We start from the raw sequence: 27,466 nt of genomic DNA, 5'->3' as shown, positions 1-27,466 counted from the left end.
AGGCTTGTGCCATATAAGTGTTTGCTTCAGAAAAAAGAACATCATTACTATATTCAGTGATTAATTTGTAATTAATTTTAAATTGTGATTAATTTTTAAATTTTGTTATTAAAAGTTATCCATAAAGGGAAATAGACAAAGTACCTAAGTAATAACGATATTTAAAGAACTTGAGAATTTTTCATTTTAACAAGTTCTTGTATTAATATTTTAATTGTCGTTGTCAGTGTTTAAAAATTGGATTATCAAATGAAAAATTTTCTGAGTTATCATTATTCGATGTTTTTTCTATTGATCTTGGGATTTTTTCAGTATTTTGATTAATTTTTTCAAAAGTTTTTGTAGTTTTACTAATTTATCGTTTTTTTCATTTAAGATTTTTCCATTTAGTATGGATAATCTAAATGGGCATTTTGAGTAATTTGCAGTATGTTGTTTTTCTTTAAAGGTAATTGTAGCTTTACCTTCACAGCAAACGCTCAAGCTAATCGCATGGAATAAACAGTAAGCCAATCAGCAAAATGGTTTATTTTCTACAAGCAACAGTAGATCGATGGCCTTTGCAGGTTGTACACAATACTTAGCCAGGCGCTTTTTGTTTTGCTTGTAAAATTTTCTTTTTATGACTTGCCTTCTTCCCCATTTCAGCCCCTCTTATATGCCAAGATGATTAGATTGCTATTATTTATTGCACAATCTTTGCAGTAGTTGTACGTTTATCAAAACATGAAGTGAATATTTAGCTCATTTATAGCTAGACTATCATAATTTAAGATGGTTATTTGTGAATGTAAAACTTTTTAAAACTCTACAAATTTGAGGTTCTACATACTTACTGTATGTACAATTCATGTCCACTGTCCACTATGTAAGTGTATTAGTTTTAACTTCTCTTTTTGATCTTCATTTAATGGTTGATTTCTTTTCTAGGTATACTTGATGGTAGAGGTATATTCTGATTTTGAAATGAAACATTATTTTATCCTAATTTGAAATAAGTTTTTCTGAATCATGGAGGAAAAACCTTTTTCTTGTCCAATTGCAGAATGTGATATGGTAAGTTTACTCAATTACGCTTAAATGTTACACAAAAAATGGTATTGGCATTCATACCTGTGTCTCAGGGTTCGAAAATATCATGATATTTTTGAAAATATATGATATTTTGATGTATATCCTATATTTTCAATCAGCACAAACTAAAATCTTTTAAATAGTAAATGCGTCCTCAAATCACTTTATTTTCTTTATTACAGTATGTAGACTTAAAATTAAAGTTTTGTTCATTATTTATGTCTTATTTCATTTTGCATTTTTATCAATTTAAATGCAGTTAATTTATCATTTAGCTGTTTTACAAATTTTCTTCTGTAAGCTACTTTTACACAGGATTCAGAAATAGAAAATATGCATTAGTCGGTGTACAGTCATAAGACATTCTCTTTTTTCTGACCAACTTTTAATATTAAATCAGGCACTAAAAATGGCACCTACTAAGAATTTTATGAATATTAAAATTAAAAAAAAAAAAAAAAAGCTGTATATAATTTTCTTACATTAATGATGTATAAATACATCAGTACTTAACTTTTTGGTTATTTTTAATAATTAATGAATAATATTGCTATGATTAATGTAATTTATATTGAAAATACTGTTGTAGTTGAAAAAATAAATATTGAAAATATCATGATATTTTACAAGTCAAATAAATATGCTGAATTTTAAATGTTCAATTATCAAAGTGCCGATTTACCGACAGCATAGCGTAGTTTAAGAAAAATAGATTGTTAGGGAACATTGTGTTCGTTCATTGTCCATTAATATCTACTCTTTACACACATGCTTCGTTTGGCTGCAAAATTTGTGACAGAACCGTTAATCAGGCATGGATACAGGGGAGGGGAGATGAGGGAAATGGCCCCCTCCTGAAGCTTGAAAGGGTGCCTTCTAAAAGAAGCACTCAAGGCCCAGGGCAGCCACTAATGTTTACAAGCTTTTATAGACCTAAACAATGAAGACATATTTTATATATTATATTAAAAAATGCTATACTGATTCGATATTCTCACAAGCATTTCAAACAACAAATTCTGTTTTCAACAATCGCGGATGCATGGAGAGACAGTGGAAAATTGCGACTCCCCTGAGAAGCAAACATATATGAATGACAAACTAAAATTTTGTAATTTTCCCCCTTTACAGCATTTTTTTCGAATTAAAATCACAAATTATCTGCCCGGTTTCAGATTAAGGCTCTTGCCCCGGGTAGTAAATTTAAACGCAGCTCCAAAACGAAAATCCAAAAAGATGCCATGACCTCCTTGACGATACTAAAGAAGGCTTAAAATTGCGTTTTTAGGACTTTAATTTTGGAAAATTTTGCTGTTTGAACAACCGATCTTAAAGGACCCAATTAAATCTCTGACTCACCCCTTCCACCTTAACTTAATCAAACACAGCCTGAAAATGCTAGCTTTAAAATCAAAAATGTGTTTTCAGAGGACAGCCCTTCTTAATGTCATAAAAAATTGCTTAATGACATTTTTCGTATTTCTTGTTCGAAATTTTTGCGATGGAGGACCCCGAAATCCATTCCCAAACATTACTACCAAAGATAGTCTCAATTAGCGTCTTTAGAGAACCCTCTAATCCCAACCCTTTCAGTTTGATATCGACTTCAGTTTCAAAAAACAGTTCGTGAACCCCCGCCCGCTCTTTGTCTCATCGTTATCAAACAATGCCTAAAATATGATTTTGGATTTCAATTTCTTAAAAACCCTGGAGGAGAACTGCCTGTCTTATGTAACTTTTCACAGTGCGAGGGCATATACCCATCAATCGTCGAAGTGAGGTAGACAAAAGTCTATAGTTGTGTTTTTCAGATATTAATATCAAAAAATATCCGACAGATCCGCCGAAGCTTCCTAGTTTTGTTAATGTCACAAAAAATAACGTAAAATTGCGCTTTTTGAAATATCCGCTTGGGCGCCCCAAAACCCTTCCTTCTTAAAAATAGCCTAAAATAGATTTTAGTTCCGAAAAACATTTCGGTTCGGAATATTTTCACGTTTTCCCTATCATTTTCAAATATAGCCAAAAAGGAGTTCTTGAAACAATAGTGCCGAGAAATTACCGGAGGAAAGCCGCCAGATCCCCTACTGTCACTAAAGACAGCCTAAATTTGCGTTTTAAACTTCAATTTCGAAAACTTTAGATGGGAGATGATTGAATCTCCCTCCCTCTAGCAACGTCAACAAAGATAACCCAAAACTGCTTATTTAAAATTTCAGTTTCGGAAAATTTTCGGGAAGAGCGCCAATCTTTCTTAAGCTACAGTCACAAAAAATAGCTTTGAATTGATTTCAATTTTGAAAGAATTTTAGGAGAGAACTCCAACATTACTTTTCCCCTGAAGTCTCGAAAAAGTTCCTAAAATTGCGACTTTTGACGTCAATCTCGAAAATTTCTCCATGCACCTTGAATATATCCGACTCTTTTCTCCTTGCAACCAAATACAATCAAAGATTACTAAAACTATTTTTCGTATGCCAGTTTCGATAATTTTCTGGGAGCAATCCCTCCTCCCCTGATTCCCCCTTCTGTGTCCTTTCTCTGATGTCACCGAAGACTGACTATAAAATGCGTTTTTACGACAAGTAAATTTTGCTATCTATTACTTTCTTCAAAGATGTAAAACGTAACTACGAAGTTTCTTACTATAAAACTTTTCTTCCTTTTTATTAGTTTGTTAATTTTTTTCTTTTTTCTCTTGATATCAAAATTTGAAGAAATCTTTGTATGGACGTCTCAAAGATTAGTCAAAATATGCAAATTACTCGAGGGGCGGCACATTAGGTCTTTGCACACGGGCGGCCGACACCCTAGGATCGGCCCTGAGGGTAGACCCTTCCCTTCTATTTTAAATTTCCATTTGTACTTTTGAAATAATACGAGAAAAGCTCATTAAGTTGGGAATTTTTACTCTTTACTTTAGTGAAATAAACCAATCCACCCCATAAAAAATTATTTTTTTTTATCGATCATTAATTTTTAAAGTAACGTTCAATTGAAAAGGGGCATGGTCCCTTTACTTTTGGAAGTAAGGGGATAATTACCCCCTCCCCCGTACAAGCCAACTATGTTTGTGATGTATAATGGAAGTTATAGGGTTCCTGCAAAACAACACCTTTGAGAAGTGATATGTATCATAAATATCCTATCAAGAGATAATATCTCTTATTATATGGTAATATGTGGGAATGATTTTCCATTTGCTGTTTTTTGTGATGTATAAAAATTTAAATGTATCTGCACAAAATACAAAAATGAGTTGAAGTAAGCACAGTCATGGTAATGTTTTGGGGTATCAAGATGGATTGCGTTGTAACATGCTGTGTCAAGGCTTTCAGTTGAATTTTTCTTCTTTGTTTTTTCTTTAATCATCTCAGCTTGGGGGGGGGGGGGAGATCATTTTTATCCTATTTGTCATCTGGTTTAGAGCTCATATTTTACTTGGAAGATCATCAATTAATGTCGATGTATGCCATAATTGCATGTCCTTGAAATATGTTTTTTTTTCAGTCATTCACAAATGAGGATCATCTTTCTGTCCATAAGAAAAAACATGAACTTTGTCTGACATTGACACCAACAACAGCTGGATTCAAAACAATGTTTGTTGGTAAGTTTCATCCATTAAAATTTAAAATGCTAACAAATAAGAAACTAGTTTAAGGTGGATTATCATTTATACTAAATTTAACCAATCAAAACCTGAATTACCAATATGTTGTGTGCATCTAAATGAAGTATTGATTTAATTTTATTTGCTAGAATACGTGTTGATCTTCCTTCAGAAAACTAGTCAGTATCCTAAGATATGTAAATAATACTTTTAAATTTAATGTTTTGCAAATTTCTGATTTTTCTGTCTCTTTATAAAGAAAAAGAAAAGAAAAGAAACTTTGATACTGAGAAAAGGAATCTTTAAAGTAAATGAATAGTTTAATGATCTATTATTCTCACATTCTGTTTAATGTAACTAAAAACTCTGATGTTTGTTTGCTTTGATGCTGAATTTTAGCAAGTGTCAATGGTTTTAAAGCTTTTAACCTTTTTGAATTCAGTGTTTACTGTTGGTTGTTTTTTAATTGTGATGTATCTTTTCAGATGAAACCCCTACTCCAACTAGATTTTTGAATGAAATCTTGCATGGATACCCCGATAATCCTTTTGAAGACACATTTCGAAAAGCCAATTCAAATGGTGCTAATCATACACTTAATATACCAGATGTAAGTACATTTAGTAACATTCCAAACAATTATAATAATTTGAATATCAAAGTATTGGTCTGCTATTTTTGTAATGACATTTTTCATTTTTTGAAAGTAATCGGTTTTAATCAAAACTTTACACACAATCAGTAATTTATTTTACTTTTTGTGATTATTTAATGGTGAATCGCTTAAAAAAACTTATGATGTTTCCGTTCTTCAGCATTCCCTCCCTGGTAGTTAGTTCATTGGGGGACTGATACTGTAAATTTTATTGATATAAAATAAAAATAAAAGCAACCAGTAAAAAAAAATCCTAACAGCAAAATTGAACTCTTTACAAAAATCTCGATTGTAAAAGTGAATTCTTTTGGTGCAAAAGAACAATAATTGGACGTTTGTTAACATAAAAATGTTTATTACATTTCATTTTCCTCCTTTTTGTAACGTTTAAATTCAAAATTAGCGACAAAACGCGCCCATTTTTCCAAAAGTAGGGACTTGATTAATATTCGGGTTTTTGATTCTTTCCCGATTTTTCTCTTAAAAGTAGGGGGGGTGGACTTATACGTGAGTATGTACGATAGCAATGCGGGGTCGGAAATGCTTTCCCAACTCGAGAAATTTGAGATTATGCCATTACCCCCGAGGGTCCCCTGTTCCTGTCACTGACATGACATACCAGATGGGAGTCCCTCGGGAAACAAAATTTGCTCCTCAGCGGGGAATCGAACCCCGGTCTCCCGCGTGACAGGCGGGGATACTGATGAGATTATGCCAGGAGTATTCCAGACTGTTCAGAGTTCCATGGGCCAAAGATGTGAGGTGTGCATTGTAGCTGGTTGAAAAAGTTTTGAACACTTGTTTGGATCCATGTACCTTTTGCTTTTTAATGTGTACTGTTGAAAATATTTTTCACTTACAGTCTTATTTATTTTTTTTATTTTTTATAGTCCTTCTGAGTTATCACCGCTTCAGGAAAGCATTTGTGACTCTGCATTGCTCTATGATCATATATGATTTTGGGTGGTGAGGATACACTAACCCCTCTTAGGAGCTCTGAAACGTTTAACCAAGACACCCTGTATACAATGGAACCTGTTTAACTCAAAAAAAGCCTATCTCTAACTTCTTTTTTATAAATGTTTTCAATTTCCCTGGCATATTTTCCTCCTTGTTATGGATTATTATTGAGCACATAAAAATATATTCTCAAAGAGCAAGTTTTCTTGGAATTCCATGAACTCAGACAATTGTGAGAGGGGAGGGGGAGATATGTGTAAACTTGCTCATCCTCAATCTAACTGCTACAATTAGCTAAAACATCTAATTTCAGTAAATAGCACAGTGCAACATTTGATTCTAATGCAGAATTTTAATCTAAAGAGTACATAAACCCTTTGACTTTTGTTCCAGATGCCTCTTTTTATCACTTAAATGAAACCTTTGTATTTCAAAATACTTTCTTAAAATTTTCTTCCCTCCCATAAAATTTGAAACAGATAGGTTGGACTGCATATGAGTGTAACTGCTAAACTCCCCTGATTGGCTCGGGATACTCCTGAATTTTAATTCTCCCAAACTCCTGAATGGAGTAAACATCTCATGAATGTTCATCAGAGCAATGAAAATCCCAAAGAACTGTTTTTTCCGTGATCAGAATCTCGAGAAATATCTTTACAAGAAAACAATCGTGATCTCAAAACCGAAACTTTTTCATGCGCAACTGCAAATATCCAATCATTTTTTAATCATGTGTATTGCTTTTTTTTTTTTCAAATTTTACTTCCCAAAAAATGCTGTAAAGCATTCTTGATCTTTCTCTGAACTTCCAAATTTTTTTACCTGATGTGAGGAATATATTTATTATCACTTATATGGGAACAGAAACTTATGCCTCAAAAATTATAATTATTAATCTCAATTTCCGAATTTTGGGTCCTGCCAGATTTCCAAACATCAAATTTCAGGTCCTATAAAGGGTCGGCTGGTGGGGTGATGGAAAGGGGCTGGCCTTCTACGCCTAAAACCCGGGTTCTGGCCTGCCTGAGATGGCCAGTCCGTGGATTTTCAAGGTGCAGAAAATTATCAGCTCCTATGTCATATGATTAATTGGCATGTAAAAGATCCCTTGGGTATTATATTTGGCTTACAATTACCTCGGCAAAATTAAATTCCTTGTGCAATTTCGCATCAACAAGAATCCAGGTGCCTCCATCTGGTGGAAACTGGCCGTCAAAAACTACTTGTGTTGTGCATCAGAGCCTTAATAGTGGCACATGAAAGACTGATGCCTTCTGGGGGAGCGCACTAGGTCTGGTTATGGCCAAATGGCCTCTTATACAGCCCCACTGGAAACAAAAACAAAAAAAAAATGCTGAGTTTAAGAAATCTCAATTTATATTTTAAAATCTACATTACACTTGAAACTTTTGTCGCTAAATTATTGATGCTTGGTCCCCCCAGTTTTATACATAACTCTCCATAATTTTCGACTTTCAATGTTGCCAGCTATATAAGTGGCTTGTATAAATAGAATATAATTTAAAGTATGTATGCATTTTAATTCTTTTGTTAAGATTTTGTTACAAAAAAAAATAAATTTAATGATTGCTAAAGGTGATTTAAACTGTGTCTTCATTTAGATGTAATGTATGTTTATCTTTTTTCCTCCAGTCAAGTTCATTAATTGCAAGTCTGCCAGACTCGGAAGTTTTGAATACACCATCTATTACTCTACCTAGTGAACCATCAACACCAATAACATTAAAAACTAACTTTCCAAAAAAAGCCTCTGCGAAAGACAATCAGTTATGTTCTGAAAATGCAGACACTTTGCCATTTTCTCCAGAAGAACAAAGCAGCCAAGAACTTTCTCAGCAGTCTGTTCACAATCCATTGTGTGCAGAAGAGGAAAACTTTATTATGCTTTCAGCAGATAATATTGTTTATTCTGAAAACAGTTCTACAAATGGCCATAAACAGAAAAATAGCAAGCAAACTGTAGTGCAAACTCCTGTCATCACATCTGTGTAAGGGATCTTTTTCCTTTTGATTTTTCCAATTATTCAGTGATATCAATATTTGAATTGTTGAAATTGTTTTTGGTATTGAAATGAAATTTTTACATAGTCTTTTGTTGACTTCAAATCAGTTTAATGTGTAAATTGCACATTTAACTCCCATGTATGGAAAATAAGTTGCAAATTTTGTGGATTTAATCAGTGTTAAAGTTAGCCCCGTTATAAGGCAGTGGTAAACAACGTCTGTTTAAGTTCAACACCTAATTATTATTCATTAATGATTTGGCCCAGGGCCGATCCTAGCAGGTGTGCAGAGTGTGCGCCGCACAAGGGCGGCCAAAGCAAGGGGCGGCCGCAGGCAGCATCATATAGTTCTTATAATCAAGCGAAATTTCTCAAGAATTTCTTACAAAATAACTTATAATAAGTAGAATAAATATGCTGATTTTTAAATGCTCAATTGTTAAAGTATGTGTCGATTTCCCAACAGCATAGAATATTTTAAGAAAAATAGAATGTTAGGGAACATTGTGTTGGTTCATTGTCCATTAATATCTACTCTTAACACACATGCTTCATTTGGTTGCCAAGTTTGTGACAGAACCGGTAATCAGGCATGATACAGGGGAGGAGAAAGGCCCCCTTCTGAAGCATGTAATGGTGCCGTCTAAAAGGAGCACCGAGGCGTGGCCCCCGGGAACTTAGGGGATTACCCTTATCTCGGTGGCCACGACCGAGGGCGGCCACTAATGTTTACCCCCCAAGCTTTTATAGACCTAAACAATGAAGACATACTTTATTTATTAAAAAAAAGCTATACTGATTAGATACTCGCAAGCATTTCAAACAACAAAACAAACTATGTAACAAACTCTGTGTTTAACAATCGTGGAGAGAAAAGTGGAAAATTGCGACTCCCATGAGAGTAACATACATGAATGACGAACTAAAATGTTGTACTTTTCCCCCTTTACGACAATTTTTCTGATTAAAATCTTGAATGAACTGCCCGGTTTCAGATCCGGTAGGAGGACAGGGCCCTTGCCCCGGGAAGCAAATGTAGCTCCAAAACGAAGATCCAAAAGGATGCCATGATCTCCTTGACGAAACTAAAGAAGGCTTAAAATTGCGTTTCTAGGACTTTACTTTCGGAAAATTTCGCTGGTTGAACCATCGATCTTTAGGACCCAATTAAGTCTCTGATTCACCTCTTCCACCTTAACTTAATCAAACATAGCATAAAAATGTTGGCTCCAAAATCCAAAACGTGTTTTCAGACGACAGACCTTCCTATCATCAAACGTCATATAAAATTGCTTTGGCAGTTTTCGAAAATTTTGCAGTGGAAGACCCCGAAATCCATTCGCAAATATTACTACCAATGACAGTCTCACTTAGCGTCTTTAGAGAAACCCCTAATTTCACCCCCTCTCACTTAACGTATTGAAAAACAAACTAAAATTGCAATTTTCAAACATCAGTTTCAAGAACTTTGGGGGAAAGACCCCGGGACTTTTTTCCAACGCAATCACTAAACCTGAAAATTTCCTTTTTAGACGGTTCCGTGGAGCCACAGCTTCCTGCTTAAACTAGCCTGAAATTGACTTCAGTTTCAAAAACACAATTCGTGAGGGCACGCTGGACCCCCGCCCGCTCTTAGTTCCATCGTTATCAAACAATGCTTAAAATACGATTTTGGGACTTATATTTCTAAAGGATTCCGGAGGAGAACTGCCAGGCTTATGTAACGTTTTACGGCGCTAGGGCATATCCATCAATCGTCGAGGTGAGGTGGACAAAAGGTCTATAGTTATATTTTTCAGATATTAATGTTGAAAAATATCTGAAAGATCCGTTGAAGCTTCCCAGTTTTGTTAACGTCACCAAAGATGATATAAAATTGCGATTTCAGAATTATCCGCTTAAGAGCTCCAAAATCCTTCCTTCCCAAAAATAGCCTATAATGGATTTCAGTTCCGAAAAATATTTTGGTTCGGAATATTTTCGCGTTTCCCCTATTGTTTTCAAATCTAGCCAAAAACGGGTTTTTGAAAAAATAGTGCCGAGAAATTTCCGGAGAATAGCCGCCAGATCCCCTACCGTCACCAAAGACGGCCTAAATTTGCGTTTTAAACTTATATTTCGAAATCTTTCGATGGGACACGAATGAATCTCCCTCCCTCTTGCAACGTCAACAAAGGTAACCCAAAATTGCGGGTTTAAAATTTCAGTTTCGGAGATTTTTCGGGAAGAACGCCGATCCTTCCTAAGCTACGGTCTTAAAAAATAGCTTCAAATTGATTTCAATTTTGAAAGAATTTTAGGAAAGAACTGCAACATTACTTTCACCTAAAGTCTCGAAAAAGTTCCTAAAATTGCGATATTTGACGTCAATTTCGAAAATTTCTCCATGCAACTTGAATATACTTGACTCTTTTGTCCTTGCAACCAAACACAACTAAAGATTAACTAAAAATATTTTTCATACACCAATTTCGATAATTTTCTTGGAGCAATCCTCCTCCCCTGAACCCCTGACACCTCCCCCCACGCTCCCCCTTCCTCCGTCCCTTCTCTGATGTCACCTAAGAAAGACTATAAAATGCGTTTTTACGACTAATAAATTTTGGTATCTATTACTTTCTTCAAAGATATAAATTGTACCTAAGGAATTTCTTACTAAAAAAAATTTCTTCCTTTTTATAAGATCATTCTTCTGTCCCCACCCCCCTTTTTTTTAGAATTCGAACTTGGGATAGAAATTTAAAACAAAGATTTATATAGACGTTAAAGATTAGTCAAAATATGCAAATTACTCTTGAGGGGCGGCACAGTAGGTCTTTGCACACGGGCGGCCGACACCCTAGGATCGGCCCTGATTTGGCCATCTCTGATTAGATAATATTTTTCTAATGCAAATATATACATCAATGTTTAAGTGCAAGGATACTCGGTCCTGAAAGTAAAAAGGGTAGGAGTGAAAGTTGCACAACAGCCTTAACGATTTTTTTCTTCAGCCAATTTAATCCAATCAATAACTTAAATGTAACATTTACAAATTTTAAAAAATTGTTCTATTAAGATCTTAAAAAATTGTTCGATTGAATCTGCCATACGAAAGGGGGTGATAGAAGAGCCCAAGTGGAGCATAGAACTACCCATTATCGTGTCCATTCCTTAACCATAACCAAGTTATGTTAGATATAAGGAAAATGAGTAAAAAAACAATTCTGAGAAAACAACCAATTTCTGAGATTCCTGTAAGACCTTCACACAAAGTAAGTACACATTTGGAAATGGCAGACTAAATCCTACAAAATGACTTTTTTCCCCACCAAGATAGTCGCATTTTACTGCGAGCTACAAGCTTTGAAACATTGGACACACTCAGAATTGAAATGGTGCCAAAGTTTACACTCAACATTTGGAGAAACAACCACATGAGCTACAACCGGTCAAATCTACCAAAAACTGACCCATTTCAGTAGCTTTCAGATGGTACAACAACAAATCATATTGGGCTTTAAGTGCAGCAGAAATTAAGGCTTCTGTTTGAAACAGTGTAAAAATCTGCATTCGTTGGAAAAGGAAAACCAGCAAAGAGTTGTACATTTCTGTTTTAAATTTTCTGTTTCACGTAAACATATTGCTTTCTTTGTTGAAGAAAATGGTATTTTTACATCAAAATACTAGTTTTAACATTTTATTAAGTGAAAAAACACAAGCCATAGCAATAAGTGGAAGTAAAAGAAGCATTACTTTCCCGTGCTTTTCACAAAGAAAAAATCAACAGTAAAAAAGTTACACTAACATCAAGGAGTACATTTAATCAAACTTCAAAATTTACCATAGCTGCTGAAATTGGTCGCCGCCACACCTGATACACGTTCTTTCCCTTTTGCAAACAGAAAAAACCGTTGCTCTAAATGAAATTACATTTTTTAGTTTCATTACTGCTTCATTAAGTAAAATGCTCAATTCCGGCAAACTGGCAACTTATGTTTTGTAAACTTCTTGTTTTAAGAATCCCCAAACAAAGAAGTCCACTGGAGTCAGGTCTGGTGGTCTAGGTGGCCAAGCAATGGGGCCCGTACGACCAACCCATTGGGAATATTGTTCAGTCAGAAAATTCCGAATGGCATTTGAAGAATAAACAAGGTTCCATCATGTTGTAAAAAAATTTCTGCTCTAGGTAACATTTTGCATATGGCTACTAGCGCGAGACATTTCTGGAGAAAGATGCTGTGGATACATGAGTCGTTATTCACTCGAGGGGTCATGATACATTTGCCTAACTGGCATCAGTCTGCTGAACAAAATTCATTTTTAACCCTAAGTTCCAAACTCGATTTAGTCTAAATGTTTGGCTGGGCGTAATTGGCAATCATTTGATGGGTCCGTATGTGTTTTTAGGTTTTTTAATGCTGGAAGCACATATTTAGGCTCACTTGATGCTATTTCTGCTTCGGAGAGAGCAGAAATCATTTTTCAACACCATAGTAACCCTGCTTATTTTCAAGCGCCTTTCGGAATTTTCTGACTGAACAGTATTCCTAATGGATTGGTCGTACAAGTCCGATTCCTTAGATCGCCAAACCTGACGCCAGTAGACTTCTTTGGGGATTCTTAAAACAAGAAGTATACAAAACAGAAATAGCCAGTTTGCAGGAACTGTGCAACCGGTTTGATGGAATAGTAGTGAAACTTGAAATTTCACTTAGAGCAACAGTTGTTTCCCTTCACAAAAGGGCAAAGACATGTATCAGGTATGGCGGCGACCAATTTCAGCATCTATAGTAAATTTTGACAATTCATTAAATGTACTCATTGATGTTAGTGTAACTTTTTTATTATTGATTTTTCTTTTGTGAAAAGCATGAAAAAGTAATGCTTCTTTTATTTTTACTTATTGTTTCGCTTAATAAAATGTTAAAATTATTATTTTGATATGAAGATATGATTTTCTTTAACAAAAAGCAACGTGCTTATGTGAAACAGAAAATTTAAAACTGAAAAGAGTAACTCTTCGCTGGTTTTCCTTTTTCAACGAATGCAGATTTTAACACTGTTTTTTCCCCCCTTTCGTATGACAGATTTGATCGAACTCACCCTGTATAGCACAAATTTCACTAAAATGGCTGCATTGAGGTAAAAGGAACAATTCTATCAATGCATAGAGCTGTGTAAAGCTACAAGTAAATGCCCCACTTCCAAATTGAAAAGCCTAAAACAAGACTGAAATTGCCGTCTCTGGGTGTTGTAAATGTGCCGTTCAGTATTTAGTTGCATGTAGTTGCTTTAGCATATAAGATTCACTTGGATTACTTACAGCCTAAATCAGTTTTTTTGCATTGATAACTGTAAATGAAACTATTAGTAGTGATTATTTTGCTTTCTTCTTAGATTGATATTGAGGAGGTTGGTGATTCTCTTAAAAAGGGTTGAAAACTATACCTTGTAATTGAATTGTGTAAAATATTTACTCACACTTTTGGCATTGATACATTACAAAATTAAGTGTTATTTATTGATTCCTTCAACGTATACTAATTTTGGCCATTGCATTTTAAAATATCGTTAAATACTATATGGTTTTGAAAATATTTAAAAAAAAATATCCATTACAGGAAAGATTTAGTTGCAGCTGTTTATTATTTTGTGTTTAAAAAGAAGTTTTGGTTTTCTATAGCAAAAGGTGGGCACAAGCTATGAAAATTTAAACATATTTTGTCTTATATTAATAATAATTAAATAATCACAGGGGTAATTCAGCAGTATTGAAGACAAGCTCTATTGGTGTACCAACAGCAGTTGTGGTGAATCATCCTTCTATAAGTAATGCATCCACATTATCATCAAGTCAAGTACCAATCAATCATCCTGCTCAAGTCAAAGTGCCCACAGAGCCTGTACAACAACCTGTTGTTCAGGTATGCTCGGTTTCATTATCACAATTTCCAGTCTAAAATTTATCATTATTTTCAGTATGCAATGTTATTATTATTTTTGTTTATTTATTGAAAATTTTAAAGCAATGTAATTTAAAGTCCTAAAATTTTGAATAAAAATTTTTCTGCAAAAAAAAGAAAAAAAAATGGTTTTATCCATTGTCATGGTAAAATTCCAAATGTTAGCAATTCATATAAGTAACATTGTTGTCAACCAGTCAAAGAATTTTTATCACATCCTTATGGTGAAATGAAGAGCATAAAATTGCAAAGTCTCATAAAAACTATTTTGGATATATTTCAATATACAGCCATGTACAAAAGTCCTATTTGCACTTACTCTTTGACATCTTCAATATATATATGTTTTGAAAATAATTTATCATTCATAATTGATGAGTAATTAATTTTGAAATTTGTTAAAAAGCGCTTTTTACTTTCTTCTTTGTCTAGAGAAGAAAATACAGTGAAACCTCCAAATAGCGGACAGTCAAGGGACTAGAAGTTTTGTCCGTTATTGGGAGGTGTCCGCTATTGGGAAGAACTACTTAATTTACCTTTTGCAAAATGGGCTGTTGTTCCCTTTGTAGAACACAATCAAAACAATTGCGAAAGGTTTACTACATTTTATGTCAAGTGTAATTAATCTGTTTTTTCTTAATAAAGGTATACTGACAGCACACACTTGTCTTAAAAAGAATTTAATCAATTAAAGTAATCAGTTAAAACAGTTTGACAACTCTTTTTTGCATTACAAGCCTGTTTCTCAATATAAATATTTAAATCATTTACCTTAGCAAGTCCTTCAGTGGTCCCTTTGCTCAGGAAAAAGTTTTTCAATTCTTTACTGTATTTCAGTGCTTCCGAAAAGTCTCTAATTGTGCAAACATCATTTTTAATCACAGGAAGTTCATCTTCATCATCGTCAGAAAGAACACATAGTTCAATTGTGCTGTGAGAAATGAAATTTGAAACGTTCAAGTTCTCTTCCTCAATCTACAAGTCTTCATCAATTTGAACGTAGTCTTCAGCACTGACTTTTGAATCCAAATGAACCAGTAGCTCATTAAGTTCTTTTTCCTCTTCTGCTCCTCCTAATGCATTGTCAGGTATCATTTCACTCCTGGACGAAAATCCTGCCTTTTTAAAACATTTTGAAATGCTTCCAGGTTCCACTTTTTTGAGAACTGACGTGCTCCACGAAACATCATCCAAAACTGTTACAGATTTTGCTAATTCTTCTCTAGATTTACACGAAGAAATCTGCGAAAGAATGTGCTTGATTAAAAGCTTTCTGTAACCTACTTTAAAACTCCCTGATCCAAGGGTTGTAATACAGAGGTGGTGTTCGGTGGCAAAAATTCTAACTTAACATTTTGCAATTTTAAGTCATCAGGATGAGATGTGGCGTTATCCAGAAAGAGAATTATTTTTCTAGCTTTCTTCTTCATCCTTTTATCCAAATCCACTATCCAATCTTTCATTATTTCAGTCGTCATCCACACTTTCTTATTTGATTTCCAGGACACCCTAAGTTTATTTACATCAATGTTTTTGAAACATCTCGGTTTTCTCGAATTTCGGATAACAAGAGGAGCTTCAAACTCGCTGATAATATTGCAACACAGCAAAACAGTGAGACGGTCTTTAGATATCTTTCCTCCGCTACATTTGTCTCCCTTTTAGCATATGGTTTTGTTTGAAAGAATGCGATAAAAAAGACCACTTTCATCGGCATTGAAAATATTTTTCTCATATCCTTCGCACACCGATTTCAATTTCTCTATCCAGTCCATGACATGAGCTGGGTCTACGGACTTCTCTTCGCCACAAATGGATTTAAAAGAAATGTTGTGCCGTGTTCGGAATTTTTCAAGCCATCCATTTGACGCCTTAAAAGAGTCTATCCCCAAAGTTTTCCCGACTTCTCTGGCTTTCTCTTGGAGTAATACCCCGCTTATTGGGACGTTCTTTGCACAAGCAGCTCTGAACAATTTCATGACAACCTCGTCGGTTTCACTAGTTTCTGTTTTGCGAAACTTTACATTTTTTAAATTTTCATTCAAACTCACAATCCACAATTTTCTAATATCGTCTTTATCTTTTAAAATTTTGCTGATTTGAGTTTTCCCAACTTGAAACGATCGGCAAGACAATGCACACTTATTTTTTCTTTTTCGGCAGCATCCAAAACATTAATTTTTTCTTTCAATGTCAGGCTCTTTCTTTTAGTTGCCATTTTAAAACTCAAATAATATTGTCACACAAAAAAATCAACTAAATCAACACGCCTTTAGGAAAGTTTGCAACTACAAAGCTACGATTGCTGCATGAAAAGCAGGTTCGCCTGCCTCTCAATTCATCTCAGGGTATGAATATCCCATTACCAACGGTGGCGATTCGGCGGAGCAACCCCCCTTCCCCCCACATACTTTTTATGGTTAATTTATTTATTAATCTTGAGTATCACTATTGCATGATTGACAGTTGGCAATATAACATTGAATATGGGCAAATCTTTTTCATGCCTAAAACTTAAACAACCCAACGAAACCACGGCGCCATAAAGCCGACTACTACCGGCGCCGGTCAGCTCAATTGCATCTCCCGAGAGCCCCAGTTAGAAAAAGCGCCCAGTTTCCTCTTTTTTATCTTAACTTTTAAATAGTTATTGTGTATAAAATTCATTAAAATCTTAAGAACGTACGTTAATTGTTAGACTGACATCAGTTTTCACTTATCTGCTTCAATACTGTCAAAACTGGCTGTAACAAAATTATGACTTTTTTTTTCTTTTTCATTTTTTTGCTGCCCGCAAAAAGTACCATGTCTTATAGTTCTTTTTTTTTCTGCCCCCAACTTTTAAGCCCCAATCGCTGCCTCTGCCCATTACTACCCTTTTAATTGGGAACTGAAAGTAACCAAGACGCCATCTGGCGAGATAATTTAAATAGGAAACGATGGCGATTGCCCGTTGTTCTGCGTGTTAAACTTTTTAGCCAAGGAAAAAAAAATGTCATTCGTGTATTATTTTAACTTATTGAACGAAAATCAAAAGCTCTCAAGCTGTTATATTTGTAGAAACTCTTGTTTAACAGTTAATCTTTTTGATAAATCTGAAAAAGGTATCATAAGAAAACTTGTCTTATACTACTTACTACTTGTATCATACTACTTACGATCATGCTAGCTGAGTGTGACAATGTGGGATATGAAAATATTTTGCAATGTAAACCACTCAGAAACACCCCAAGTAGTATATATTGCTAAATTACTAAGATCTGCTATGATACAAGTATATTCTAGCTATATTTTTAAAGGTAACTTGGTATTTATCGGCTCGAAAACAATTAGATCAATCAGTGCAAATAATAATTTGCTATCTTTCTGGGTAGAAATACACATCAAGAGTGACAAAGGGATAGTAGACAATAGATTAAAGCTGAAATTAGAAACAGAAAAAGATATGAAATGATTTTAGACAGTAAAGAGTCAAAGAATGGATGTGCAACAATACCAATACTACAAATCAAAATGGGAAAAGAAAACCAATAAACCAACAGTTGATGAATAATTGGTGCATTAAGAATAAACACATATTCACAAACCAAGCACAAAATAGGAAAACAAGGCATGAATATCACTAAAAGCAAGTAAAAATGTAATGATTCATTGGTAGCTTCATGCCGTAGCAGAACATTGTAGCAGACAAGCTGGTTTCGTTTTTATCCTAACTATAGCGCCACCTATAGTTACTTTCCGTTCCCAATTCCAAGAAACAGTAATAAGGAAATGACGGGGGGGGGGGGGGAATATCAGTTGTGAAGGATGAAAAGCTTTGTAAGGCAAGCAGTTACTAAGATATTCTGTGAAAAGAAAAAAAAAACGGAAGTGTTTTGATCGCAAGGGAAATTTTTGTGAAATAACTGTCTGTTATTCGGAGTGTCCGTTATTCAGAGTGAATTACATGGAATGACCTATTTTGAGGGACTGGGACTTGCAAAAATGTCCGTTAATTAGAGGTGTCCGTTATTCAGGAGTGTCCATTAAGGGAGGTTTCACTGTATTAGATCTTGTTTAATTTCTGATATTGCTTTATGTTTGAAAAGGAGCTTTTGTTATAGGAGTCTCATATGTAATTCTGCTGTGTCTGGAAATGGAAATGTTCTTTATTTTCCAAAAGCAGTTGGTCTCAAAACACTTCAAATAATAATGTTCTACCATGGTCTAGGCACACCATATCTATTTCTCTAGTGCTCATGTAGATGATTTTGATCGTTTCAGAGACATTTAAAATTCAATTTTGGACTGTCTTGACACCTATCGGCAGGGCGCTTGGAGTGGAAAATCGCAAAATAAATTGCTTTCCATCCAGCCGTCAACCAGAGGTTTCAAGTCATCTAAGATCACCAGAAGAGAACAAGTTATAATATCTCAGCTTCGTATTGGTCATACCAGATTCACACATAAACACCTTTTTTCTCAAAAACCAACTGCAATATGCAACATATGTAATGTAAATCAGACAGTGTTGCATATCCTTTGCAATTGTTCAATCGTATTCGTTTCAAATTTTTTAATCAGTTTCATCCATCTTTGAAGGAGCTTTTGGGGGACACTCCTCATCCCCAATTGTTCCTCTTCCTTCAGGAGATTTGCTTTTTGTCTTTAATTTAGTCTTTGTCCCTGTGTTATTGTTTTTTGTCTGCTCTTTGTTTTGTTGTATATATGTTTTTTGTTTTTCAAAATTCATCAACATTTGATTATTTTGGCTTGTTTTTCAAAATTCAAAACTTTGTTCTTGTTTCTTTTGAACATTTTCTTCTAAATTCCAGAAGTTTGTGCCTTTTACAGTTCAAGTAATTTTTCACTTTTGTTTTTTTCCCCACTCTCTTATCTTCAAAGCTATCGTTTGACGCAGTATTCTATGCAAGATTTTGACTATTCAGGCTCTTGCATCATTAAAACTAATAGAACCAACCAACCAATCTATCTCTATTTGTAATGTAGTACTTCTTGCTGTAATCATTAGGTTATCTGGGAAAGGAGGAAAAACATACACACACACACACAAGTATAAAAAAAAATCTCATTGATATTATCAACCCATTGCTTATTATATTTTCTATTCCGTGCAATGTATCATCCACGTTCTGGCAAAAGTTGTTATAAGTCCACAAAAAAAAAAAATCACTACACTGAATTCGACTTAAAAGTTATTGCATGATGTAAACCAGTCATAAGGTTTAAAAGTTACATGAATAAACTTACTGTAAGACTTGGGGAAAGGAGGAGGGGGTGAAAGGGTTTTTGCTATTTTTCATTTAACCATTCAAAAGTTTGAATTGACTGTCAAAATACTGGAGTTTTGGACTTAGTGACTTTTGCTCGAACCCTGACGATAGGTGTCATATTGGAAGTAAAGGGGTTAAATGTTGTCTCTCTCGTTAAAGTCCTAAGAACAAAGAACAAAGTCTAAAGAACAAAGAAAGCAAAGTCATGTACCAAAGTTTCATGATTCAAAATTGAAATGAAGTTTCCTTTTTTCAGTCTGTTTGTGTTACTCCTATGGTGCAACTCATCATTCGACTACCGGATGGTCAAACTATGCCTGTTCAGATACCCATGATGGCTTCCACTGCTACAACAAGTACTCAAAAAGCACAGCTAATTGCTCCAGCTCAACAAGTGCAACAAGTTAATTCTACAACATCATCTGTAACTAAAATGGTACTGTTGATCATTCGTAAATTTATATTTAACGAACATATGTACTCATGTTGTAACCCTTTCATTTTTTTTCATGTGTTTAGTCTTTTGTTTTGTTTATAACGAGCTCCTCTGTTTAAGGCTGCTTTTGTAATTTTGAACAATTCAACAAATTTAATATTAGGCTCTGTAGGGAAACTTGAACCTTCATAAACCCTGATCTAAAGACATTTGCAGATTTTAAGCTAAAGCAGCATCATTCGATGGATCTTTTGATGAAGAACTTGTACATATTGACCATTATGTTTTTTCATTGTTTAAGTATGTTTCGCTCTTCAAAAAAAAAAAAAAAAAATCATTAAGTATTATAATGCCATGAGAGACATCCTAGCAATGTACCAGTGTATATGAATAGCATTAGTGTCAATAAACTTGGCAAAATTCAAGCTTCTTAATCTAAAATCCATTGGAAAATAATTGTTTTTTGTCCAAACATTCAAAATTAGAAAAAATAAATGTCTGTAAACACAAATTAATTTGTTCTTAGACTTGTTGACTATCAACTAGTTAATTAAACAATCAACATATTACCAAAATGTCAATTGTTGATTGTTTAAATGGTTAGATTAATTTTAGAACTTTTGAAAATTTCTTATACTCTTTTGAAACAAAAGCAGAAATCTGCTAATGATTCTACTTTTTTTTTTTTTTTTTAAGCTTTACTATAGAAAGAGTTTAAAAGTAAATTCCCTTTTTACTTATGAAGTAGGTGAACATAGTGGCCATGAGAAATATTTGTAGCAATTTTTTTCTTTCGAGTTGTTCTTCTCAGAACTAGATTAATTTCTATGACCTAGCAAAGTTGCTAATTTAGCACAGCAATGGTCTCATATATGCTGAGTTTTAAGAGTTCCTGCTGGTTCTTATACGAATTTTATTATCTGAGTATTATGCAAAATCTCATAGCAAAGGTTTTAAAATCTTTCAATTAAGTAGATGCTTTTTTTTATTGAAGTTTTCGGTTTGGTTTATAATTGTTTATACATATTGTTTTGCATTTTTTTCAAATAATTACAGGTAAAAATGATCACGAAAAAAGTGACTACTTTTACTAACTAAAATATTTAATGTGAATTGAAAAAGGAGACTAGAGGTATAATGTATATTTTAGCAGCAAATTGTGAAATGTGCAAATTTAATAAGATTTTTAAATTTAAGTGCATTGTATATGCAAACAATGTTTCAGCTCACAAGAATTTAGTAAATATGATTACGAATTATTTTTTAAAGCTTAGATAAACTTTTATGTTTAACAAGCTTTTTATTTTCAGTCTGATATTTCTCTGTGCCTAAATGAACAAAAATAGCGTAGCTGTATGGAGTTAAAATACAGTAGACCCTCATTTTATGCGGATTTATTTTAAGCAGAATTGAGTGTCAGCAGATTTGAAGTTTCAAAGACTATCTTTAACATTTTGAGTTTTTTTAATTTTGTAATTTTTTTTTTACTCAAGTTATATATCAAATTAAAGTGCATATAATTTGTCTTTAAAATATGCAGAAGTGTTGTTTTACACAGAAGTGGCACTACAAACAGAAAAATTTCCCCTCCTTCAAAATCCAAACTCTGAGATTACTGACAACACTGCAGTGAACAGTATTTTATGTTTGTCATGATGCGCGCGATTAATTTTGCAAAGTTATTCGAAAACCAAAAAGATAACGATTTTAGGCCGTGGAAGTGGAAGCATCGCAGCCGCGCATAACCTCAGACCAACGACTGCCTTGAATGCCAAAGAACAAAATTTAAACGAGACTTACCCGGGGGTTGTGTATTTGAAGACGATAGTAAGCACAAACATCATTACCATACATTCTTTATTCTATGTTAACTTCTAAGCAGATACAAAGACAGGCACTAGGCATGGTGATCACCAGAACATTTCACTTAGTAAAAAAAAACAAATGCGAGGAATACAGACTTAAGAGTTCAAGAATGGAGCTGGGGTTTGTTGCTAAGTTCGTTAAAGATAAAAAAAACGGAAAGTTCCCTCGGAGGGTGGAGAAACATTCTAATTGTAATGGACGGAGGATGGACAGTTCATTATGAAGATGGTGGGGTGTAATTCAGGGATGGCTTATTGTTGACGATGTCCGTTGAAGGCCAATGTACGTTGAGACAAAAAAATGGCGCTGGCTGTAATCTCCATGGTGACAACGTTGAGATCGTCCCACGCTTAAAAATGAATCAGGGTAATTTCGAGGTAATTGCGCATCCATGTCGTCACCTCATGCTATGTTGATTATCGAAAGGGTAGTTACTTAAGGGGACGATTCCAGTACACTCTGCGTGCCGCCACCGGACGCCATCACACCCACAGGTGATGCATTGCCTATGCTCCGTCACTAGTTGCCCAGAAGGTTATATAATTATAATTATCTTGGTTAAATGCATTTTGGAAATAAAAAGGAAATCTTCACCACATTCTGCGGTCTTTAAACATCAGGCGGAAAGCCACGGACGCCGTGCACAATTCCATCTCTTTCGCCATCATCGGAGAGAAAACGGAGCAACGCGATGCACGTCCGGTTACACTGGAAGCAGTAAGCAGAGTGAAGTGGGGTGGAAAAATGAATCGGCAAATGAGCGATCAGATCCGGGTACGCGGCGATGCGCGGGAACCAATGAGTGCGTTTGGCGCCCAAACAATGAAGGGAAGGGGACGCTACGCCATTTTAATGGCCGACAAGAAGATGCAAAAAATCGGATCGACGCTTGAAAAATCGACAAAAGCTAAACGATGGGAAAAGTGAATAAGTCACATATTTGATATCGTAAAGTGCGCGACATTTAACGGGGGAACGCGGGGAAAAGGTGGAATGCACAAGAAAATAAAAAAACAACGAAATGGGGGAAGAAAACGATTAAAATGACCGAAAACATGGGAAAAATGTAAATGGGTAAAAAATGTGATATGCATTATCACAATGTTAATAAAGGAGCTTGGATCACTGAAGACATTTTTCAGTGAATACTTCTGAAAAGAAAGAATTCTGGAACCATAGTTATTAAGTTCATACAAGTCAAAGCTCATTGAAGGAGAGCTTTCAAGACAAAGATAGATGAAACCATTGAGTTTACTGACATTGATAACACAATCAAAATTTTTCGACTTGAAAGTTTTGAGACATTTGTTGATAATGTGAAATGATCTTTTTTATTTGATAGTAAAAGAAGATCCCATTATGGAAATATGCCAGAAATGCATTAATGCCCTACGAAAAACTTATTAATGTTTTCTTTATATGGGTTGGATGTATGAATTAAAATAATTACACATTCAGTTTGTCGCACATTTATCTATCACTAGAATGAAATATTTTTCTTATATCTTGAACCTAACCCTTATTTTAACATTAATATTAAGTGTTAATTTATGCAATATTGATTCATGCAGCATTTTTGTGGTATCTAAACTTCGTGTTAGAGGGAGTTGTACTGTACTTTTAAAAAAGATTGACCGTAGATACTTGCGTATAAGTCAACCCCCTACTTTAAAGAAAATAATCGAGGGAAAAATCAAAAACCGGTGTATAAGTAGAGTCGCTACTTTTGAAAAAAACGGGAGCATTTTGCTGCTAATTTTGAATTTAAACGTTATAAAAAGGAGGAAAATAAAATGTAATGAACATTTTTATGTCAAAAAATGTCCAATTATTATTCTTTTGCAGATAAAGGGTTCACTTCTGTGATAGAGATTTTTGTAAAAGGTTTGATTTCGCTTTTACAATTTTTTTTACTGGCTGCTTTTATTTTGATTTTATATCAATAAAATTTTATGCCGTAACCATATTATATTATGTTTTAAAAATGAGCAATAATCCACGACTATTGGGAAAATTCGCTAATACGGCAATCCCCGTACTTTTCACGTAGTCGACTGCTTACTGTAATTATGTATGCTTTATTTCAGAGTCAGACCATGTAAAATCATAGCAGAATGTTTTAAGTATTTACTTCTTTAGTATCTGCTAAAAGGGATGGACTAAAATCGGGAAAATGTTCACGTTTTCAAATGTTTTTTTCTAAGAAAAAATCGGGGGAACTTTCGGAAATTCTGCCCCGCAGTATAAGTTGACTCCCTAACTTTAAACATAATTTTTGGTAATAAATTTCTCGACTTATACTCAAGTATATACGGTATGTAAAATTTTGTTGACAATGGTGCTAAGCATCCATTGAAATCTAAATAATCAGATGAAAGAATGTTAATTCTTTTTACTCTTATTATTATGTAATTTTTAAATGGAGTACAATTATTAATTTATGATTACTTCTTTGTTAATTTTAGAAACTGAAAGAGATCATTGAAATGAATCAAAAATCACCTGCATCTAAGAAAGACACTTCGAAAGTAAAATCTCAACAAAGGCATCAAATTCATGACTATACAGACTCATTAGATGGATTTGGTTTGAACCTCTCTCCTCCCTCATCTCCTCAGCCATCACCAAGACCTGGTGAACATGGGTATGTGTATATTGTATTCAAAAAGAGTTTTAGGGGAATTTTCAAAAAAATAGTTTGTATGAGATGCATTATAGGAAAAATGTTTTATGTATGCAAAATAGCCTTACTTTGATCTTAGTTATGACTATTTGAGGAATTTTAACATCACTTATGTATTTTATTGTTTAAATTAGCATGAAAGTCATTTTTATCTTTTACCATATAATTTTTTAAAAGGCCAAATTTTCTTGACTGAAATATAAATGTGCAATGTCGAGGAATGTAAATACAGTCTACTCACGCTGCAACGCAATTCGACTTACGCGAAATGGGTATAACGCGAGTTTTTCATGAGCAACGGATTTTAGAGCAGAAGCTAATTTATTGCTCCCAAAACAAAAATATTTGGAAAGGAATCGTGGGGCTAAGTGTTGACTTCGTTATTGACTACGAAATACTGACTTCGTGAATGTACTTACATCCTTTTCGCATCACAGACTACGCAAGTTTCCACACCCTGAATTAGTCTAAATATTGCTTTGTTAGTGTGTATAAATAATCATTCTACATGAAAAATTCTGGCACCTAGGTATGCTGTTTCATCTAAAGTTTGTGAAGATCGAAACAAAAAGCGAAAGTTTGCGACAATTCAAGAAAAGGTAAAGATTCTTATATGCTTGCACAACTAAGTGCATCGAAGGTAGCACGACAATTAGATATTGTAACGGATTCGGTGAGACTTCCAACTTTCTTGAAAGGATGACACAGTTCTTGATAAAAACACAGGAAATTTGTTTACACTATGTACAGGAAAGATCGTCAACAACTGCTAAATTATTCATCAGCAATTAAGCAATTATCACACAACACCGTAAACTCAACGTTTACACACGTATTTACTTTCAAATACGAAAACAACACAGCGAAATGCCTCGCTATAAACAGAGCTAATACACACTCTCAGTACAAATTCTCAATCGAAACTCAACTTTTTATCCATCGCTAACGGCTTATATACACACCGAAAAGAAATCTCAAAGATTCCAGAAAATGCTACAACGTTCTACAACTACACTTTCATTGATAAAATCAGTGAATGAAATAAGAAAAAAAGAATAGGGGGGTTGTATACTTTAGCCGAATGAAAAGGGGTTGTATATTCATTACGGGAAACTATTTACAGGTTACGTTACTACAATAATTACTATTTACAGGATTTGTAACAATATAAAGTGAATTTTCCATGTGTGCAAAAAGAAAAAAAAAACATACATACGTTATGAACTGATAACCACCTCCTTTTTGAAGTTGGTTAAATTAAAAGTCTAGAAAAAGCAATCTGTATAAGTTCAGAACTTAGTTTTAATACAAAGCTCGCAGAGTAGTGTGTAAGCAAAATGCATATATTGCAAATTATAGATACCATGAAAGAGGGGTGCTACCACAGATGGAAACATTATAAAAGTAAATGCAAAGCTACTGTATTTAAAAATATATTCGAATAACGATATCATTGAGCAGCAAATCATCATCTTCAATTATTAAGTTATAAATGTAAATATAATTATACGTACTATACAGTAATATTATAGTGCAGCACTTATTTATGACAACAGCATACTGTACGTACATACTGTTTTATTTTATGTCTATCTCTCCCACTGATCATTGATTTTGTGCATCATAACAGTATTTTATGTTGAATAATGCAGCTTTTTAAAAACTACAGTAAAAAATCAGCTTTCTTTGTAAGAAACGAAATATATAGTTAAAACATACTCTAAAACAGTTTGAAAGGTGTTTAAAAATGTCTAAAATAATTGGTATGTTGATAAACACAATATACATACCCTTTTCCACAACGCGAAATTTCGACTTAAGCGAGGAGTCTTGGAATGCATTCCTCGTGTAAGTCGGGATTCGACTGTATTAGTGCAATGCTGAAGATTCATAAAAATCTTATGATGAGGACAGTCCTCAACCACTGGACGATTGCAAGTCACAGAGTAACCCATTTTATAATTTGATGTCACCCACTTGAGTTTCGGAAGTATAGTGTACAAATATAAATTACAAAATATAAGTATAAACACACCTAAGAGATTAAATACATATAAAAAGCTTAAAATGAAAATATTTTTGTTTGATTGTAAAGCTGTAGCTGCAAACACGTCTTCTCATTCTGTCAAAAATCAAAATTGGGACATAATTTCTGGGAGAAATTGAAAAGCTTAGACATGTGAAAAGATTATTGATTTGAACACATAATGAAAGTATTGAAAATACCACTGACTCAAAATGTATTTTTAATAGAGACATTTTTGTCGATTGAAGCTATATAAAAAGGTTCCCCACATTTGGGTTACTTCAGTGTTATCTGTTATCTCATAATTTTCTCGTTTAAGGTTTCTTTTTAGTTTTTAAAATATAAGTTTTAAGAATGTAGTTTTTATTTAGATATGTTCATACTAAACAGTAAATGTGATATGCCTGAATAAAAAGAACCATATGATAACAAAGTGGGACAAAAAGTGTATTGTTTGTAGACAATTAACCAAGTTTTAGTTCAATAAATTGTTTTTGAAAAGTGAAATGCCAAAATTTAATTTAAAATTTACCAGTCTCGTATACAATCTAGCTTTAGGATACAGTAGAATTCTCCATTTCTTTTTTTTTAACTCCTTTATTGTGTAATATTTTTCTCTATCATTGAAGTTCAATTAGGGAATTCAGCTCTTCATGGGTAAAAACTAGAGATTCATTTTCTTCTTTTTTTTTCTCACCAGAGTTCTTCATAACAAGATTTTTTGATATTAGTCACAAATTTCATTTATTTACTTTTTACAGACATTTCATAATTACATTGATTGAATGGTTTTTAAATGTTTTAGTATTTTTTGTCGTTTCATGCATTGAGGCAAGCTCTGTTCAATTTATTGTTCGGTTAAGCCTCAGTTAATGTTTTCTTTTAATTAATAAAAAAATAGTTTTCCAAAA

General features: G+C 33.8%; 1 protein-coding gene across 1 annotated transcript in view; it reads left to right on the top strand.

The window, feature by feature from the left end:
- Nucleotides 1-932: 932 nt before the first annotated feature.
- Nucleotides 933-27,466, top strand: part of LOC129223225 (cyclic AMP-dependent transcription factor ATF-7-like) — a 38,734-nt gene continuing 12,200 nt past the window's right edge. The window contains exons 1-7 of the mRNA XM_054857790.1: nucleotides 933-1,056; nucleotides 4,585-4,684; nucleotides 5,173-5,297; nucleotides 7,956-8,311; nucleotides 14,064-14,232; nucleotides 19,801-19,980; nucleotides 24,312-24,490. Coding sequence (XP_054713765.1) covers nucleotides 1,012-1,056; nucleotides 4,585-4,684; nucleotides 5,173-5,297; nucleotides 7,956-8,311; nucleotides 14,064-14,232; nucleotides 19,801-19,980; nucleotides 24,312-24,490 — 1,154 coding nt within the window. The 5' untranslated portion in view covers nucleotides 933-1,011. The remainder of the gene's footprint in view (nucleotides 1,057-4,584; nucleotides 4,685-5,172; nucleotides 5,298-7,955; nucleotides 8,312-14,063; nucleotides 14,233-19,800; nucleotides 19,981-24,311; nucleotides 24,491-27,466) is intronic.

This window comes from Uloborus diversus, chromosome 5, assembly GCF_026930045.1.
Source record: "Uloborus diversus isolate 005 chromosome 5, Udiv.v.3.1, whole genome shotgun sequence".
Classification (NCBI taxonomy): domain Eukaryota; kingdom Metazoa; phylum Arthropoda; class Arachnida; order Araneae; family Uloboridae; genus Uloborus; species Uloborus diversus.
Note: the sequence above shows the minus strand (reverse complement) of the source record. Positions and strands in the feature narration are given on the sequence as shown.